This window comes from Siniperca chuatsi, linkage group LG6 (assembly GCF_020085105.1).
Source record: "Siniperca chuatsi isolate FFG_IHB_CAS linkage group LG6, ASM2008510v1, whole genome shotgun sequence".
NCBI lineage: Eukaryota > Metazoa > Chordata > Actinopteri > Centrarchiformes > Sinipercidae > Siniperca > Siniperca chuatsi.
The window spans coordinates 24,963,096-24,983,639 of NC_058047.1; the positions used below are offsets into that span (position 1 = coordinate 24,963,096).

General features: G+C 37.9%; 1 protein-coding gene across 2 annotated transcripts in view; it reads right to left on the bottom strand.

The window, feature by feature from the left end:
* LOC122878014 (gamma-aminobutyric acid receptor subunit gamma-3) overlaps window positions 1-20,544 on the bottom strand; it is a 68,593-nt gene that overhangs the window by 8,171 nt on the left and 39,878 nt on the right. For both annotated transcript variants that reach the window (XM_044200302.1, XM_044200303.1), the window contains 4 exons: window positions 17,340-17,560; window positions 11,803-11,885; window positions 5,018-5,155; window positions 2,325-2,477 (listed from right to left, as the gene is read on the bottom strand). In XM_044200302.1, the coding sequence (XP_044056237.1) occupies window positions 2,325-2,477; window positions 5,018-5,155; window positions 11,803-11,885; window positions 17,340-17,560 (595 nt within the window). The remainder of the gene's footprint in view (window positions 1-2,324; window positions 2,478-5,017; window positions 5,156-11,802; window positions 11,886-17,339; window positions 17,561-20,544) is intronic.

The window sequence follows — 20,544 nt, forward strand, 5'->3', positions numbered from 1 at the left end:
ACCAATTTGAGCATATGAGTATTATATTAAGATTCAATATACATTTTCTCCTTGCTCTGCTAAGAGTGCTTGAAGAACCTTTATATTTGAAAACTATTCTCATCTTCAATAACACCTTAGTGTTACATTTTTCTTGGCCACCTAGGAGCAGTGCAAAAAGCTGTCAACACAACACTGACATATTATCAACAGCTGTTGATACGTGAACCTGTTAGCAAACAGTTGCTTTTTTGTGCAAACACGGAGCAACATTATCATTCATTGGAAGTTGCGTCTCTGGCCACCTGACAAATGTAAGTAAAATATTCACTCTCTTTTAAGCTCTTTTTTGGTTCTCCACCAACTCCTGAGGGAAAAATCTTTAGGTCTCTTTAGCTGCTAAATGGTCCACTGTGTTTACCAGCTAGTTGCTAACATTGTTTGTATGCTGTTTGGTGCTGAGCAGGTAGCATACAGTGGGTTTCTAGAGCTTTTTCGCAGAAAACAGTCTTCAGAAGAACAGAACAGTCTTCAGCTGCACATGAGACACTGATGAAAGCAGTGAGACTGAACCAAAACAGTAAAGTCACAGCCTTAAAACCAAAACAATGAGCTGAAAGAAGCTAAAATGCTCTGTAGAGCTGAGAGGAAGTCGAATGATAATTCTCTGTGGGTTCATCACTTCAGGCAATTCCTTTCACATTACACATATTTATTTGATCTATTTTTAATATAAAAATATTGATTGGTGCAGCTTTAAGATTTTCTGGATTCAATGCATGTAAAAGTACCTTTTAGTAATTTGTTTTAATGGTTAAACTAACCTTATCGTTCTCTTAGCATTGTCACTTAGCTGCTAAGTTAGAAGCTAACATTTTCATTTTGATGTTGATGTCACTCAGATTGACAGACATGAGAAAAACCTCTTTTCCTGTTCATTCTTTCCTCTCCCATCTCCTCCATGAGCATTATAGAGATGCCTATAAGAAAAAAACATCTGTGACTGTTTCACTGAGGTTCCCATGGTAACAAGCTGGCCCCATCTATTTCAGGCGGACATCTCACACTTTTCCTTTAGCCTCTGCTTGCCACAGTGATTACACTTACCTGCCTTCTGCTGATGCTGTGGCACAGATTTGAGAGTTTTTTGCTCTAAACAATAGAATCAACAACAGGTTTGAAGAGAGGAAAACTCTCAAAAGCGTTTATCTTTACTGACAGCTTAATGTGGAGGAAATTGAGGTTCTGTATATAATGTGTCAAACATAAATGGTTCAAGGGCCCAATGTATGTAACCGCTTTCCTAAGAAATTAAGTATGTAAAGTGTGTGGTAACTTGCTACTGAGCTACAAAGTTAGTACTGTAACTATCGGTCATTAAGGCTCAAACCTGAGCTGCAAGGTTTGCTGCCCTAGGTGGACTCACCACAGTCTTTTTCTACACCTAAAGGGCTTTATCTTTACTCCCACACTGGCTTGGCTTGCCCCTGTACTTCTATCCATTCATTATCTTCATTTCTTCTCCTGATTTGCATGCAATTGATCCAGATGCTTTACAGCAAAGATGACCGATTCATAGTACTCGTTAATTTTCTACCTTTGTCCCTTTCATCAGCTGTGAATGTACAGTATGGGACACAGTGGCTCTGAGCAGATGATACGACTGCTGCAGGGCCGAGTGTGACACTGTGAGGAGTGGCTGGTGTAATGTTTTTGTAACACTGGGCACAACGGGTTAGATGGTTCCTTTAAGAGCTGAGTGACAAGCACACATTCATACAAATTATTCAGAAGCCAAGGATATAATTTCTTAGCTCAGTAGTTTGCATTTGTATTGTTAAAAAAAGGCACACTTACACACTTCCTTCCTTATATTTCTGTAATGTCTGTCTACTTAAACTAGTATTTCTTAACTGAAGGCCCAGGCAAACACAACCTCACTCCCTCGAACGTGTGAATAATGGATAAAATGTAAACAAAGACAAAGAAAAAGAAATTGGACGAAATCAATTACCTTCACCTTTACCTTCCATGGGACTGCACAACAACAAATAGAGAGCACGTACAAAAGAGTGAAAAAGCATAACCAAACAGAAAAAGCAGATGGAGTGACTCAAGTTAAGTGAGAAACACATATCCACGCAGTATAGCTAAAACAGAGCTTTTTCAAAGTAAAACATGAAATGTGAACCTTGAAAGTAGGACCTTGAGATGATGTCTGCATCAGTATTTCCAATTATCTCTACAGCTGAAGCTTAAAGCAATTAAAAGCAATGTTCCAGACATAAACCTACAGTGTGTCCTGGTATGGACAGACCTGTTGAACTGCAGTGAGATCACAGTACCTAAAGCCGTTCTGGCTGGCGTGGCGTCTTTTTTGATCCAGAAGGAGACCCAGGAGAGGACCACGGTGAGAATGCAGGGGATGTAAGTCTGGATGGTGAAGTAGCCCATTCTTCTACTCAGGTCAAAGTACACTGTCATCACCACATAGTCACCTGTGTGTGAAAACAACACGACTTTATATGAAACTTCAACCACATGCCTCCAATCACTGTAGGCACTGGCTAAAATTTTGCCAGATGACTCAAACAAATGTGGGTTAAGGCTGACATCTTTGAAGGTCCTGCATGTAATATGAGAATACAAGAGTGTAATAGTAAACAAATTGTCACAGATCTATATGTAAAATAACTCTATAACTAACATCATGGTAACACTCCCATTTAGCATTTATATGCAGAATATAAACACATAACAGTAGGTTATTACACACTACAGTACATTATACTGTAGTTGTAAGCAAATACAAGGACATTAAGTGTTTATTAATGTATTTGTCAACAACTATAAGTCCTCATATGAAGCAACTATAACAGATAATGACTGACAATATAAGCTAGCAGTCGTATTCATAAAATATGTCTTCATATGATGTATTAATCATTATCAATTAAGTACTTATTAAATGTAAATATATTATGAAGGACTAATCCTAAGTAGGTAATTATATTCATGTATGTATTCAAAAATACTGCTTCTTCACTCTCATGACAACTGAACAAACTCCAGCCGCTGATGAAAGCCCTGAGATGTGGCTGAAAGCTCCAGAGGAAATCTGGTAAGTGGACATTGAGTTAAAATGGGGGTTAAAGTGCTTACTGTAAAGGTTAACTGTCATGCAAATGATGCATAACATTTCTAAAAATAAATGAACAGAGTCTGCTCTATGCAGATCACGTACAGCATCATCAAGTGATTCCTCTCTTCAGCTGATTTCGGTTATTATTACCGGTAGTAAAATTGAATTGCATTATAAACCTGTATAATAGAAATTGTGGTTGCCAGTGAACTGGTCTGCAGAGAAGCCTTCTTACACACTGACAGTTATCTTTTTGATGCACGCAATCAATGAAAATCCATATGTGATCAGTTTCTTGCCCCAAAGTTGTTTCAATGACACATTTTAATTTTATTTTCAGCAATACCCATTCAATGTATTTACATTCTGTAATTATCTCTCTATATAGTAGTTTTCATTGTAAGTGGCGGAGTCCGCCTACCTACGCATGAGGGATTCACAGGAAACGCTGCAGCATGCAATCCAGCATTAATGTATGTAATCTTATGTCATTGATAACAGCCTCATTGTACTGTTCACTCTCCGACAGCTGTATCAGAGCTGTATTAAGTTACTGCTAATGCTAAGCTAACATTTCCCACTACTTCTAGTTAACATTAAAAGCCTTCAACTGGTGAAGCCTGGGGTGGCTTTTCTTGTGAAGCAGTCACAGGAAACGCAATGAGTTTGTCACCAAAGTTAGCACTGACCAAAATCGTTCATCAAAAATGCATCTACAAAACAAAACACAGTGAGCTGTTAGATGAGGAGCTGCAGGCGACAGGCTGCACACCTCCAACTCCTCAGCGAGGTAACCAACTGTGTCCTGCTGTTGTGTGGAAAACTACTTGCGCCGTGCACAGCATCAAACCAGATTGCGATAGCAATTATTATTGACTGACTTTTTTATTAAAACAACATGAATTTGTTTGTCTGCTATGTAAACAGTTGCTCTTCTGTTGTATTTCTAACAAATTAGCTGCTCAAGGAGAATTTGCTGCAGTATTAAACTGAACTTGCTGTTACAACACTGGTGTCAACCAGGACTGAAATCTTAAGGAATAAAACCTTAACTTAAATGATGTCAAAGATCTGTAGCATGACAACATTTTATTCATGTGGAAGAGGATTAGCAACTCTCTGAAACAGAGCATGATGATGTAGTCTTAAGTAATAAGGACAGCTTGCTCAGTGTGGCGCCTGCAAAACTAAAATTCAAGTGGTTTAAAAAAAGATTCCATGCAGTGGATGGCAACAGCAGATGGCGTAGAGGAGAGATAGGTGTTTTTGTGACTTGTACTTTCTATCTTTCGAAAGCTCAGTGTACAGTAAACGAGATGACGTTACATAAGCAATAATAGGACAATAAGTGGTCTGACTTATGGATTTGTCCGTTTATCTTGGAATTGATTTGGTGATCTCTACAGGAGCTTGACAAAAAGGCAGAGTTTCCTTTTCCCATTTACAAACTGAATTAAATTGTGGCAAGTACTAGTACGTAGGCAGGGAAAACTATAGATATCAGCTTATTTCTTGCCATATTTCTTGCTTCAGATTGCCAATACATGTTTTCTTGTGTGATATTCATTTAACAATCATGTAAGTTTCTTCTCCTCAAATCAGTTTGGCTGGACTTTAATTTCAAAATTTTGAAAACTAACAACAATGTTCATTTATTTATCAGCATTTCATTTATTGTGCAGCATGTTGTGGTTGTCAACGTGACAACCACAACATGCTGCACAATAAATGAATGAAAAGGACTGATAATGAACTGAAACTGATTTCTGCCACTACTTCTAGAAAGCGAGTGTCTCTGTCTGTGTACTGACACTGAACATCAACATATTTACAATGAGCTTGTCAACAACACGTTTGAAAATATTCAAAAGAAACAGTACAATAGACAGATCCTACCTGCTGTAGTCTTTATTATGTCTGTAGTGTTTCTCAGGCCCATAAAATCAAACTGGTAGAGACGCCAGGACTTTTGGTCAGCTGCCTCCACAGAGTTCTTCCGCCACTTGTAAATCATCTCATCTCGTGGGTATCCATCTGCAATTACACAGAGCATGTGTGTGTGACCCTTGGCGCTACATGGCACATTCTATTGATGGATAACCTGTGCAGACAGACCTAGGGCCACCCAGAGCAACATTTGTCTTGTGCTGGAGGCTGGCTAATGAAAGACAGTCTGGAATGAAGACAGAGGCAGAAGGAAAGTAGATTAAATGAAAGCTTTGGTTCAATAATGTACTGAATCCATCTTGATGTTGGACCTGACCTTCATATGATGCGCACGGAGTCTGGGAGTGCTTTTACAATCGATCATGTGAGGTTAATGATTGCATTTCTGCTTTGGTGTCGCACTAGCCTGGATCTTTCCTGTCTTAAACAGACACATAATCATTTTAAGTTGAAAAGCTAACAAAATTATGATCTTGCCTGATAGCAATTTGATGTAATAGGCTTTCGATTAACAAAAACATTAACTGTGAGCGAAGATGTTGCCCAAACTACTAATTGTTTTCAAACATGCTTGATGAATGAATTCCATTAACATTTGCCACAGTTCTCTCATTTGTTATTAATGATGCCATTAAAGATTCAGCAATAGCTACTCATATCAAAATGTTCCGAAAATAACAGTTTACTGTTGAAAATAGCTCTTTAACCAAGTAAACTTTTATGAATGGCTATATTCTCTACGACATTTGCCTAAAACATTAGTAATGGGCTCAAAGCACAATTCATTATGCATTTATAAATTAACAATATTTTTAAGACTTAACACACATTAGCCTAACAGCAAGACATAGTACCTTTCACAATAAAAGTGCTTTAGAGTGCTTAAGTAGTTATCCCTCGAATATCTCTGCTTTTACAGTGTGAAGCACAGTAAATGTGATAAAGTAAATTGATTTGTCAGGTATTTTGGATTGGATAAGCCAGAAATGGACATCTGGTTACCTTAGCTATGAATGGTTTTTCAATGAATTTAGAAATATATGTACAGTACTATATCACAGTGTAAAAAGGATTGTATCGATATCGGCCATCCCTAGTCACACCTTAAAGGAGTACTGAACCCTTGCATTATGTTAGACATCATCTATCTGTTAAGTACAGAACATACAGTACCATACTGTATGTTCCAGGAGGTAAATGTTGTGGCACCTACTTCAGTTAGTAGTTCTCCGCATGCCTGACTGTGCTCCTTTCAGCTGTGGATTATTGTTAGCAGAATGTAACTAAGTATATTTATTCAAGTACTATTCTTTAGTACAATTCTACTTTACTTGAGTATTTCCATTTAAATGCCACTTTTACTCCACTACATTTCAGAGAGAAATATTGCACTTTTTACTACACTATATTTATTACTTGATAACTGCTTTCAATTTGTCTACTGTATGTATACTGTATCTTTCCCTATCAAATAAACCATAAATAAATTAATACGTTTGACAGCAATAGTTACTGGTTACTTTATAAAGTAAGATTTGCCATACAAAACATATGAAGAGCTTATAAAATATATAATATATGCATTGTTGTAGATTAACCAGCAGATAACCAGTAGATGACCAGCTACAACACTAAAATGCTGCTTACACATGCATGTATCAGTAATAATCTATTGATATAATAGCATAACATTCAGAGGGGACATTTGTCTGCATTGAGATACTTTCACTTTTGATACTTTAAGTACATTTGCTAATAATACTTATATTCAAGTAACATTTTCAATGCATGACTTTTATGTACAGTAATATTTTTTACTGTAGTACTTTCTCCACCACTGATTGGTGGAAATCGTGGTATAGTAATACTGGTGACAGTGAGTGCTAGACTGAGAGTGTGAGTTTTCCCAGTTGAAAATGTGTCATGCTCCTCAAATGCCCCTTTATTCTCTTTGAGCTCTGGTGTAAAATAGCAAATTTGCAGATTTGTAAATCCGATTCTTATTAGCTGACAACAATTTTTGTCATTTGTTTTGTTTTTCTGTTAAAGTGCTTTGTAGTGTAGCTACAATTACTACACTGGAATCATCTGGATGTGACCAATTATCTGCTTTAAAAGTAGAATAGGCCAGAGTCTCAGTGTGGCAATTTTAGCAGAAAAATCCAATAAAAAAGGATTATCATGATCCTACAAAAGAACTATGAATTTACAACTAGAGGAAATTGGACAACACTCAGTAATAACATTGAAATGAAAAGGTCTGATCATCCCAAAACATGTAATTCTATGAGTCAGCAGCTTTATGTTACTGAGAATTCCACTCCAAAAAGTTACTGTATTGGAGATCTGTGTCTTTAACATGGAAGTACTAAGCCATAAAAGCACTATATTCTTCATAAATATGAAGGTATTATGACAGTAACTTGAGTTAAACGGCACTATTTCAAATAAATATTTGTGTTCATTAATGCAGAGACTTGACCGAATCACATTTACTGCAAAGCAGTGCCTGCAATGAAAATACTGGGCCAAAAATATGTTGTTCAAAAGAATAGCTTTAAGTTGGGTACAACTTGACCTTTAGCAAAGTCCTTAAAAGACTAAACTAAACCTATATTAATTGATTTTTCTTTTTGCAACTTTTAGCACAGCAGCAAGTTATAAAGTTGGTATGGCGAACTTGTTAGCAAACAGCTACCTATTTACACTTCCAACACACACACAGCAACATTAGCATCCATTTGAATTTGTCTTTCTGACCACCTGGAGAATAATATTCACTCTGCTTTTCGCTCTGTTTTGGGTCTCAACCACTTCCTGAAGGAAAAACTCTGGCTCTTAAGTTGCTACATGCTTCACTATGTTCACCAGCTAGCCGCTGCTATGTCTGTCTGCCATTTGGTGCTGCACAGGTAGCATACAGTCTGTTTTGAGCATTTTTGCTAAAAAAACAGCTGCCTGCAGCGACTGGAAACAAGGTTAATGAGAGCAGTGAGAGTGAAACAGTAAAACCAAAACAATGATCTGGGGGATGCTAAAATGCTCAGAAGTAGGGGTGGGCGACACCGCAAAATGTGGTTTCGATATGATACCAAGTAATACAGAGCCAGAATCGCCAATATCAATACAGATACTTTTTATTATTAAAAGTAGCTTATGTACTTTCATGTAGGGGAGAGCAGTGTGTTATGATTTATGAATTGAATGCATCATCTGAAGGCTACATCTGAATACATTTTCATGACCACTAAAATGATTTGCCAAAAGCTTAGCAATCATTGTACGGTTAGCTGAGTTAGACGGTGTAGTCCCTCATTCGTCCAGGAGTGTTCTATCGTAGAAAAGGTTTCAGTCGTAGTCATCTGGACACTGTTTCTCAATTGAGAATGACTTCCGGATGGGAGCCGAAACGTCTTGATTCTGAAAGCAGTGTTCAGATGACTACGACTGAAACCTTTTCTACGGTTAGCTGAGTTGCAAAATTTCTACCTGCCACCTGTGAGACCCGGGTTTGACACACACATCACAGATAACAACGTTTTCATTCACAACTGTGTAATAGCTCAATGGTCATCTTTCGTTCAGCCATCACTGTAATTATGTGTCAGATTGAACTAGTTAGGGTGCGCGGACACGTATGTTGTTTGAGTGCACAGTGGGGAAGCAAAGAGTAGAAGATGTGTTCATGACAACGGAACGTTTGCACAGACAGTTCTACTCTTTGATGAAATACGAAATGGGTACAACAGAGAAGAGACAAACTGATCCCTTTTTTGGTATTGATCCTATTGATGTGAGAATCGATCTTCAAAACGAGACGCAGTATCTGTAGTAATGATATTTTGGTATGGATCCGCCCACCCATACTCATAAGAGCTGAGGGGAACTGCAGAGTTGAGTGATGATTCTTTGTGGGTTCATCGCTATGAGCAAAGCTTTTTACTAGCGATGCCCTGATCATGTTATTTGCCGCCAATACCGATTGCTGGTCGTCTGAGCCATATCGGCTGATTCATTTTTGTTTTATAGCAGCTGGTATAGCACTATTAAAAAATCAAGTACTGGAATACTTTGAAAATAGCCCCCTTTTTAACAAAGTGCTAAAAAAGTCCTTGAAATTCAAATGAACCACATAACTATATTTTGACCAAAGTTTTGTTCATCAAGGCATTATAAATAAATTGCTCAGAATCAGAAATCGCTTAGCTTTTTCTTTTTTTAAATTCTGACTTGTCACCAGCTCTCCCTCTCCTTTCTTCCTCGCCTTGATGAGCCCGTTACCGAACACTAAATATGCCCAGGGAGTGTAAATTTAATCCGACATGGCTGGAAATTGAGCGATTGGCTTTTGACTGCTCTGTTTTATACTCCTGACTCCTCTTAACCAGCTGGTAGGGGGTGGAAGTGATCAACAACTGCTAGGCTAAAAACAAGGCTTACTTAGTCTATTGTAGACCACATTTTGGCCTTTGTCATGGCTCAACCAGAGCATCTGCAGATTAATTTCATATCCGATATGTTATGATCCACTAAAGTTAGACACGATACGAGATGTATAAATCTCCGTTTTTGTTAGCGTCGCCGCCATCTTGACTGAAAGGGAGCCTGCTGTATGTCGCCACTATGCGTCTGCTTGGTTGCCATATTGGTGAGGTTGCTATGCGTCTGCGCGGGCGCCATATTGGAGAGGTCAAGATCTGCTAGTAAACAAAATGTGCATTCTCGGTCGGTTTTCGCAATTGGCGACTAAAAAGCATTAATCCCGACCCTCTGATCGCATATTTTTACTGAATATAGGCCAATAACTATCGGCGTCCAATCGATCTGGGCAGCCCTACTTTTTACATTAAGCATAGTCATTTGATCCATTGTTAAAATAAAAATATTGATTATTGCAGCTTTAATAATGTGAAGAATTTTCTCAAAATTAGTTGACAAAACATGTCTATCTCCTTAATGGCACATCCTAAATATGCATTCATTTAGAGTTGTTTGTTGAGTTTTTTCCCAGGTCATGATTGAAGACTACAAATATTGTTTCTATCTTAGCAGGCAAGCTGACAAGCTTTACCAGATGTGTGCTTATTATCTACAGAATCTATACGCTGCTCCCTAAATGTCTGTCTATTCAACTATGCGTCATATTTGCATTGTACTCATTTGATTATTCCAATCCCCCAGAGGCCTGATGGCTTTAAAGATAAGCAATTTTTTTCTTAATCAGAAAACAGAGACGTTGTCATGGAAACCAGTGTAATGCCTGATGTTTTCCTTAGGTAAGAAAATTAGTTTGATGGATCACAGCAGGATGGGCCGACACGCGGCAGTACAGTGAGCAGGTTTTAAGCTCTAATAGGCTGCACAAGGTGCAAGGTCTTATCACATTAAATCACTCTATGAGCTTGATAATAGATCTCTGTGAGGCGAATATAGGTCCACAGCAGAAAACACATGCATACAGTCATACAGCATGCTTCATTTTCAACACACTGCTCCATTCCTCAGAGCATCATCAGGTTTACTGGATGTCTTGTTAGATGGACTGACAGCCCTGTACATGTCATACATCTAAACACCAAACATTCAGAATAAATTCCACAATGTTAATTTTACAGTGCAGTTTCGAGTAGATAAGCAAATTTCACCCCGTAGAGCTCTCCCGTTGAGCTTACTTGGACCACAGTACTGTATATTATACAGTATTTGCAATACAGATGAGGAAACTTTTTTCTTTATAATGGGGAGGGAATCTGCTACTGGTGATTATGCATTTAGTACTTCAGTGCACTGCAAGTGCTTGAATGCACTTATGCTTCAGTTTACTGTACTTATCTTTCCCCTAGTTCTGTAGACACCTCTGTGTGAGCTTCCGCTAAGTCAGACTGTTCAAATGTTGCCATAGCTACCTGCAAACCAGCCTGAATTTGAGGGCTAAGGATATACCATGTTGCTTCCCAATGATGGCTTGCAAATGAATACATTTTGGTGCAGGTTTTAACACATGAGCATTAATCATGGTACGGTACATTTTATGTGGATCTCAATAATGATAGATTTCGGAGGGGGGGGGGGGTCTGTGACACTCCTGGCCACCAACCTGGCCACGCCCCTGGAGAGTGAATGCATACCAACTCCATGCAAAAATTTATTTGCTGTCTGTGTTTAGATTTTCCCTTCATGGATTATTAGCACACTGCAAAAAATGCCAACAAAAAAAGGGACTATTGACATAAAAGAAACATCTTTTAACTCTGCAGTATGTACAGTGTAGTGTAAGTGTGGCATAAATAACAGAACATTAATTACTTCTTTTCCCTGCTGGTGCACTTTACTTCATTACCATCATTGTCCTCCACCACTACTTGCACAGATTTAAACCATCGCTTCTAAAATCATATTTGCTTATAAGTGGGCACTTCAAAATTATTCTGCATTTCTCTGTCTACTTTTTTAACACAAGCTGTTCACAAGCAGCTGTATCCAGATGTGACAACAGTGATGGACATTAACATCAGCTCATGTTCAGTGAGTACTTGCTGTGTGGAAAGACATAAATCCAACATAATCACCTGAAACATACCAGATAAAATATGGTATTTTGTTTTACAAGATACTCCAAAACAAGTATTTTAGTTTTTCATACTGGGTGATAATTGTAAATAAATGCTATAGACAGACATAGCACAATCAGACTGACCCTATAGAGAACACTACATCGAGCAAGGTGTACTCACAGCTGGAGAAGATGAGCGGACAGGAGTGTTCGTCCATTGGAAAGTTGTGCAGCTGCAGCTGGCATTCTGCGTTTATTGTCAGCCTGAAAAGAGAACAATAGAATCGGTTTGTGTTTTTCTTCAGACTTTCAAAGTATCACATCTATGAAAATAATTTGTTGGATATTATCTAAAAAAAGGGACAAGAATGCATGCATGAATGCATTAATGCACGTTAATTTTGATTAAAAAACGCTCTCAGCCTTGAGTGGGGCAGGGATTTTTAACTAGCCGTCATCAACCTACAGTGTTGGGATTCAAGGACCATAATCAGTTAGTGGGAGACAGCTGTGAGTGAGTTTCAAAATCACCAAGCTACAGTACAGGTCCTATAGGGGCAGAGGAAGAATCTGCCCTTCATAGCTTGTTTTAATATAAATTGCTTCTTGAATTTCCCTCAAGGCCGTTTGTAGCCAGCAAATGTAAAAAACATTATAAAACAGTCTTTTAAAAGTCTAGTCTAAGTTTTTCAGACCCAGACAGATAATATCAACAATCTGACCTTTTACTCAGTTTACATCTGATTCTTTAAAACACACCATCAGATTTTAGCTCAGCATGGTGCCCTGTATACAGTATATCGATTAGTCCATTAATCGATGAATTAATCGACAGAAAGTTAAAGGAACCCTGTGGAGTTTTTGACCATTAGTACAGCTATGAAGCATGTTTTGATGAGTGGGTCCATGTTTTGTTTGCATGTTGTATGGAGAAGCACATGCTAACACACATTCCTGCCAATTGTTTTCACTATTCTACTGATCGACAAGTGGCAGTAATGCTCTAAAAAAAGTAGCAATGCACCAGAAAAATCCAGAGAAGATGACTGCAAGCTTGTAAACACGGTTGTAAACAAGGCAGGCTTAACCCCTCCCCCCAAAAGATCACTTTGCAAATGTTTTATTAAAGATATAAATGCATTCAATACGTTTGTCAGGCCTCAAGGACTCACACAATGCGTTTTGGTCAGAAACAATGAATATAAACACAACTTTGCTTGTTTTGAAAAAAGTCCATTGGGGACCTTTAATCTGAAACTATTTTGAAAAATGACTGTTCTTTAAAGGTCGGGTATGCAATTCTAACCCAATACACGTCTTTTTGTCAAATTCAATGAATATCTCCTCATGGCTGTCTGTTCAGTGTGTGCGCTGAAACAAATTCCAGCTTCTCCAAAATTTTCTTTTGGGCATTTTGCCTTTATTGGACAGAGAGAGAGGGGATGACATGCAGCAAAGGGTCCCAGACTGGGATTGAACCCAGGCCATTGCAGTAAGGACCCAGCCTTAATGGTATGCAATCTACCAGGTGAGCTACTGGGGAGTGCTCTTGCTTCTTCAATATGAAGCTTTGCCGCTTTTCTCTGTTTTGTATCATTGTAAACTGAATATCTCTGGGTTTTGGACTGTTGCTGATTAATCAGTCAATCAATCAATCAATCATGAAAATAATTGTTAGTTGAAGCCCCAATTTAGTGTATATTACTATCCTAAAATGACTGCATTTGGTCTGTAGTTCAAGTATCAGGAACTATAAATTTCATATACTGTAAGTAGTTGAAAATAATTTATATTTTCCTAGTATATATCAGTGTAATTTGTTAACATGTTCTCACTGTTACCTTGCATTAAATGACATACAAGTATCTATGGGCGCAATAATCTTAATTGAAAAATTTAAGGTGGACTTCTATGACTTTTATCAGCCTTCAGTGGCCTGTAGTTCACAAAACTCATAACAGACACAGTGATGGGACCAGCTGTAGTCACTCTGTGGACTAGGATTGGGAAAAATTGGTGTGGGGAGACAATGTGACATTGTATCTTGATTTTCCCCACTGCTCTGCTATCATGTGTACTTCCGCAATGATGATGATGATGATGTACCAACAAACCAACACACTTGTCTTAGAAAACAGCCCACTGCAATTACCATGTGTAGATTCTTTGGAAGTCTGTCTGTCATGTAGCTAAAGGCCAGCAGTCCCTTCAGACTAGACACACCCATGTAATTATGCAGCCAATGTGTTGTTGACCCTCAATTATAAATCAGTTAAAGAAAGCAAGTAACATTTATTATCTCAATGGAAAAAGAGGCTACAGGAAGCATTAAGAGTGCCCTGACCTCTTTAAACATGATGAAATAGAATGGCTGGTTTCACACATCATGGATGCTTTGTATGAAACTACAGTACAAACCACCTGACTGAGAAAACAACGAAGGCAATATGAAAGAAAGTATGTTGAAAGCAGGGTATTGGTGGTTAAAGGATGTGTTGCATTTTTCCAAAATGGTTTTGTCAATCAGATACAGAGAGTGCAAGCTAAAGACCAAAAAAGAGAAAAAGGACAAGAATATTTGTGAATTATATATGTAATGTTAAAGAGTGGACACATAGGGCAGGAAAAAGAAGAAGAAAGTAGAGAAAAAAGTCTTTGTAATGTAATTCTGGTATGATCTTTAAACCTCATTAAAGCATGGAATTGGGACAATACCATGCATGTGGGAGAGGCATGGATATCACAAAATGTCATCTCTGTTTACTGCAGCCAAGCCAATGCACAATTAATACCCAATGACATTTCATTGTCTTTCTCTCATGCCATCAACGGATATTACTCCTCAAGTTTGCACGCTCCTGAATACTCAATATCAATGGAACTGCATGAGGGAGGATCTAGCCGGGCTTTGTTTGTGACTTGACTTGCTCATAGAAATGGTGTTACATTTTTTGTTCTGGCGGAAGTGTGCTAGCTTTGTGTGAATTGTTACGCTTCCCCAGGTCCAACACAATGTTTTACAGACTGACATTAATTGAAAAAGTCACTGCAAAAAAAGTTTTAGAATGCTCGACTAATTGTATCTTCCACATGTACAATACATTCTACTAAAACAGCGAAAAGTCAAGTAAAGTAAAGTAAAATATTATCAATTAAAAATCTAGAGATATCTCAAAACATAAGGACAGTTCCAAAAAGATTGAGGACAGTCTAGAGATGCTTATTACTGAAGGAGCAGTTTATATTAATGTCGAGTGCTCCAATTACAAAGAGTAAGTAGTAGTAGTACAAAGAGTTGGTGGTTGATTTAGTAAAGCTAAAGCTCAAGCAGGCAATTTGCACTTACAATTGGTAATGACAGAGGTTAATTGCTTTTGCGCTGCTTTTTGGGGGGAATGTTTTGCACACATTTCTGAGTGAATAAGACTGCTACAATATCAAATGATTGATAAACATCATTTATTCCCAAGGGGAAGTTTAAATGGTCACACTGCACAGAGAACATGGAGATTCAGGGAACTAACTATAGGAACCATGTTGAGAAATGTTGATACAGCTTTCAGAAAACAGGCTACATAATATCCCATAAACAAGACTGTATATTAACTGTAAGTAAAGTTCTAAAAACTTAGAAGGAACCAAGAAGCCCCAAAATTCTCCAAACCATATTAGCCTGTTGCGGTGTCCCAATTTCATACTGTACACTAAAACTATGTACTACATAATCTTTATAGCATAGTTTTTACAGTTAGTATACAAGAAGTTGAGGTATTTTAGCATTTTGTACAAAAACTAAAAATAACACAAGTTTTGTGCAAACTGGGATTTTGGGAAACTAATAGACCAGAAACAATTAATCCATTAATCAATAAATCGACTGACAGAAAATTAATCAGCAACTGTTGATTAATTTCAGTGATTGTTCAAGAAAAAACACCCAACATTTTCTGGCTCCAGCTTCTGAAATGTGAAGATTTGCTGCTTTTCTGTGATTTATATCATTGTAAACTGAAAATTTTGGAAATCTTTGGGTTTGGACAAAACAAGCAAACATCAACTTAAGCTTTGGAAAACTGTGATGAGCATTTTTTCACAATTTTTTGACATTTCATAGACTAAACGATTTATTGAGAAAATAAATGGCAGATTAATTGATAATGAAAATAACTGTTAGTTGCAGCCCTTTTAATAAACAGAAAGCTTTATACTTTTTTGTTATCGAAGATGTCCCAGGAGTTGTCGCATCGCTGTGCATAGTTTTAGAGCTGTGAGCAGCTTTTCATTTCTGTTGTGCACTGCTTTGTGAGACAATAGTGTCCATCAACATCTCACACAAAACTTAAGCCAATTTAGCATGCTCAATGACATCTTTTAGTATACTTAATTATACTTTTCCAGTATTAACACACATCATACTAAAAACCCAGTAAGAATAAATAAGTACAATGGAATTGGGACACAGCTAATGTAATTTCTCAACAAGTTAGAACATCACAATCACAAAAAGCAGAGCTGGTATGTTTTCACACTAACATCCCATCCTGCAAACTAGCTAAGATATTGCTGAAACATCACACAGTACACAAATAGAGTGAAACAAGACAAGAGTTTACAGCCGTGCTAACAGCTCTGTGAGGCTGTACTTAGTAACAATGGTGTTTTGTGCTAAATGCTAAGCATTCTAACATGCTCACAATGACAATGCTAACAGGCGGATATTTAGCAAATATAATGTTTATCTCATTTTAGTGTGCTAGCATGCTAACATTAGCTAATTAGCACAAAATACAAAGTACAGCAGAGGCATAAAGTCATATTTAGTCATAAACCTAATTTTGACCTGATGATGGCACTACATGAAAAGTTAAGGATTCACAAAGTTATTACATTTGATCCTGAGGGGAACATACATTTCTGTAACAAATTAAATGGCAATCCATTCAATAGTTGAGTTTGAGATATTTTACTCAAAACCACAAATATAAACCTTGTGGTGACGCTAGAAGATAACTAAAGTCAGTAGGACTCATCCTCTGGGGACCATGAATGTCTGCATTATAATTTAATGGCAAGCCATCCAATAGTTGCTGAGATATTTCAGTGTGGACCAAAGTGATGGACCGACTAACCGAGCAACATTGCCATCCACAGAGCCATGCCACTCGCATGGCTAAAAATGTCAGCATCAGAACTCCTGCACTAAATACAATGAGGTGCATGTATGAAACCAAAACAGTATGAGGTATATTCATGCCTTACTAACCTCCTACAGTTTGTCCAGCTCCTAATTCGGAATATTCAATAACTTACCCAGTCTATTTTCCCCAAATAATGGGGTCGTCCTGTGTCCAGTCATAAAATAAACTACAAAAGACAGCAAACCTGGTGTCCTACAGTAACACTCGATTTTTCTGTGCATTCCAACACATGCAATTTGATCTTAGACATGCTGACACAAGTTGTCAGGTAACAGCATAGTCTAACTCACTGTTATGAGTTATGTATGATAATATAGTTATAGCTGTAGTGCTATTCAGTAATGATTAACATGATTAAAATATTTCCCCTTAAAATTTGCTTGGGTATGCAGAACATAAATTCTGCATAAGCTTTTGCATTTCTTCACTGAAGCACTGAAGTCCTCCACTCTAAAAGAGTAGCTTTGGTTTTACTTCACCAGGGATAAAGTGGCCAAAAAATCTACTTTTCTGTGTTTACCTTAAGGTGTAAAGTATCTTCCCATCGTTCCATATTCTGAGCAGCTGGTTAGGCATTGTAATCCAGTGGGAATCTGCATTCTTGGAGTTTCTGAAGATGGTATCTGGTAGCCAAATAAGTCCAACCATATTGCTGTTCAAAGTCAATTTTTTCATTGTGCTGTTGTAACTGAGACGGCTGTCTGTCCACGTCTGGGCAAAGATGATGTCGATTTGGTATTCCTAAAAAGAGAAAAACAAAGACATGTAAGTGGATATGCAGTGCTGTATCTTTGATGCTATTTCATTTCAAAAACATAAAAACATCACTAATGCTGTTCTGTGTCCTTCGCGAAAGAGAGAAAAAGGAGCGATTTCACCTGCTACTCAAAAGTATTGATTGTCTTTTTAAATTGCTGGATTATAGGTTTCAGCAACACATCTCTGGATGCCATGTATCATTCATCACTTTCACCAGTGGGAGCATTTATGATTTTACTTGTTCAATGACCCATATGTCAAGCACAGACTTTACCTGGCACCTCTCAGTGATTTGCAAACTCTTCATGGCTGCAGTGCATCTGGGAGTGAGCCTGTGGTTTTAAACTCCTGTCAGGGCCTCCACAGCAACTCAGTGTTTGTTGATAATTGTTTGATAAATAATCAAAAAGCATAATTTATTAAATTTTTTAGTAATGTATGGAAAAAAATATGTCCCAGTTAATGTAAAGTTAATGCACTTGCCAAGTTGAATCACACCCCTGGAGAGTATGCAGTCAATCAGATTGCTGATGGACTGGCCTATAACAGATATGTTTGACCAGTGACCATATTTGACAGTAAATTTATCTAATCAGTTATACATTCATCCACTCCTTTTCTGTTATGATCGTCGGGGAACCATGAATCTCTCCACAAAATTTGGTACCAATCCATCAAGTAGATATTAGATATTTCACTGGATAAGTGAAAGCTTTTGACCTATTGGTAGCGCTAGAGGAAAAGTCAGGGGATCTGTAGGTTTCATCCTCTGGGGACCATGAATGTCTGTACAAAATGTAATGTCAAACCATCAAATAGTCGTTGAGATATTTCAGTCTGGACCAAGTGGTGGACTGATCACATGACCCAAACATGGCAAAAAAACAAAACAAAACATAAAAATATGGAAATAAAGCAGCACTGTTTTCGTATAGTCTATGACTCAGAGACCCTCTGCAGAGGTTAACAGCATACACGTTGCTCGCTAAAACGTCCTGTTGCTTTGCAGAAACCTTTGGCTCCTTTATCCAGGCTGCTGTCACTTAGAAATCCGTCCAACTCGCTGACTTGCTTTTTCTTATTCTTACTAACAGGGGTTATGTGGTTGAGTTCTCAGCACAGTGGAATTAGGGAACACAAAAGTAAACACAGCAGATACATGTGTGTTTGGAAACCTTAAGGGTTTTAAGCCTACTGATGCTTTGTAGTTTCTCTGTACAAGGAAAAGGACCCAGATGCAGACACTCTGGCAGAGCAGGCTGAACTAAAGGCATTTCTCTAGAAACTGTGGTCAATAAACAGGCTTACAGTCAATAACTTGGAGACCAGGATAACAAATCCAAATGGGTAAAAGCAGGACTTATACACAGGCTGCAGATAACAGGCAGGTTTACAGGTACATGGGCATGACTGGACCACTGTATCAAGAGAACAACATTGATGAATACATGCTGAATAGCCTGCCCATAAATCATTGCCTTGTAAGACTACTAACTATGCCAAGATACCAGGTAATGGTTTCCTGATCCCATTTAGCCTGTTGTTAGAAATGCATGATGTCTATATCAAGTAACCTTACATTATCTCATTCATTCAGGTAGCAAAACGTCAAGTCAAAATGAAACCATCCACTAGGTTGCTGTTGCAGAGATGAACATGCTTTGGTTTCAACTGATGAACCCTATCAATGACGTTGGGTATTTACTATAAGTGTCCAACCAAATACAAAAAAAATATATTTTTCACATTTTTTATTATGTTGTATTGTTTAAATGAAAAGAGGGGGGCCCGTTTATAGGTGATAATACCCTCAGATGTGTCAGTTCCTGGTGATTTTAGCACCTAGAGGTGTAAAGTATTGACAGTGAAAAGCCAATTCATGCTGGTAACACATTTCCAAGGAGTAAATGTACATTCTCAACATACATCCAGGTATAGTTGTATAGCCTTACATTAATCGGAAACTAGTGGCAATGAGGCAAACAAATGCTCCATTAATTGTGTATAAGATGATATGTGGCTACTTATAGCTACTTACTGTACATAGGTGACGATGCAAACAATGTTTATGCCGCAACAACAAAAGTTAAAAATTATGCAAATAAACATGACTAGTCCCTACTTTCTAACTGGCTTGACAGCGATGCCGCTGTGCAAGCTCAGACAAAGCCACAAATCTCTTCAGCAACAGTTCTAAGGGTCCTCTTTAGCAACAATACAGATAAAGATGTACAGTGTAATGAAATTAATTATAGTCTGCCCACCTCCAGGAATCTACACCTTTTCATGTTGCTGCCACCGCCTGAAATGCATTTGACCTTTTACCCGTCTCTGCACCAGTTTGAATAGCTCACCAATTAGAATGAAGTCTATAATCAAGAGAACCACTGGACGCTCATGACCTTTAATTGTATGGAGCTCAGGGGATTTGAAAAAACTGAACATTATCCAGGATTTAATGACCAGTGGAGGAAAAGTGCTACAAATTAAATAAACAGAACTAATAGGAGCTGAAGCAATCCCATCTGGAATTAGAAATAGTCAGTTGCAGATGGAGGGTGAAAGGTAAATCTCTAATAACACACCAAAATATCAAGCTTTGTAATCTCTTAAATAATTTCACACTAGAAGGAAATTATAACTATGCTGAAAGAGTATCGATCTCATTTCCCCTCCCCGCTGCTTGCAGCTGCTTTTCAGCCCCTACAGCAGGCACTGCTATGAAGAAAATGGGTCTTTCACCTCAACTGCCTCAGAGGAGCTGCTATATTGAGGTTGCTGATCTGGAGGTACTGTATATACGCACAGTAAAATCAAAGATATTCCTGTACAGTTGACATAGACCCCACATGATAAATTAATTCAAACTGAAGTACAGAACAATTTATCCCCTGAGACATGCAGCCCTGATAGATGCTTAATACTGCATGGAAATACCACCTGGAAGTGTCAGGAGACGAGAGGTG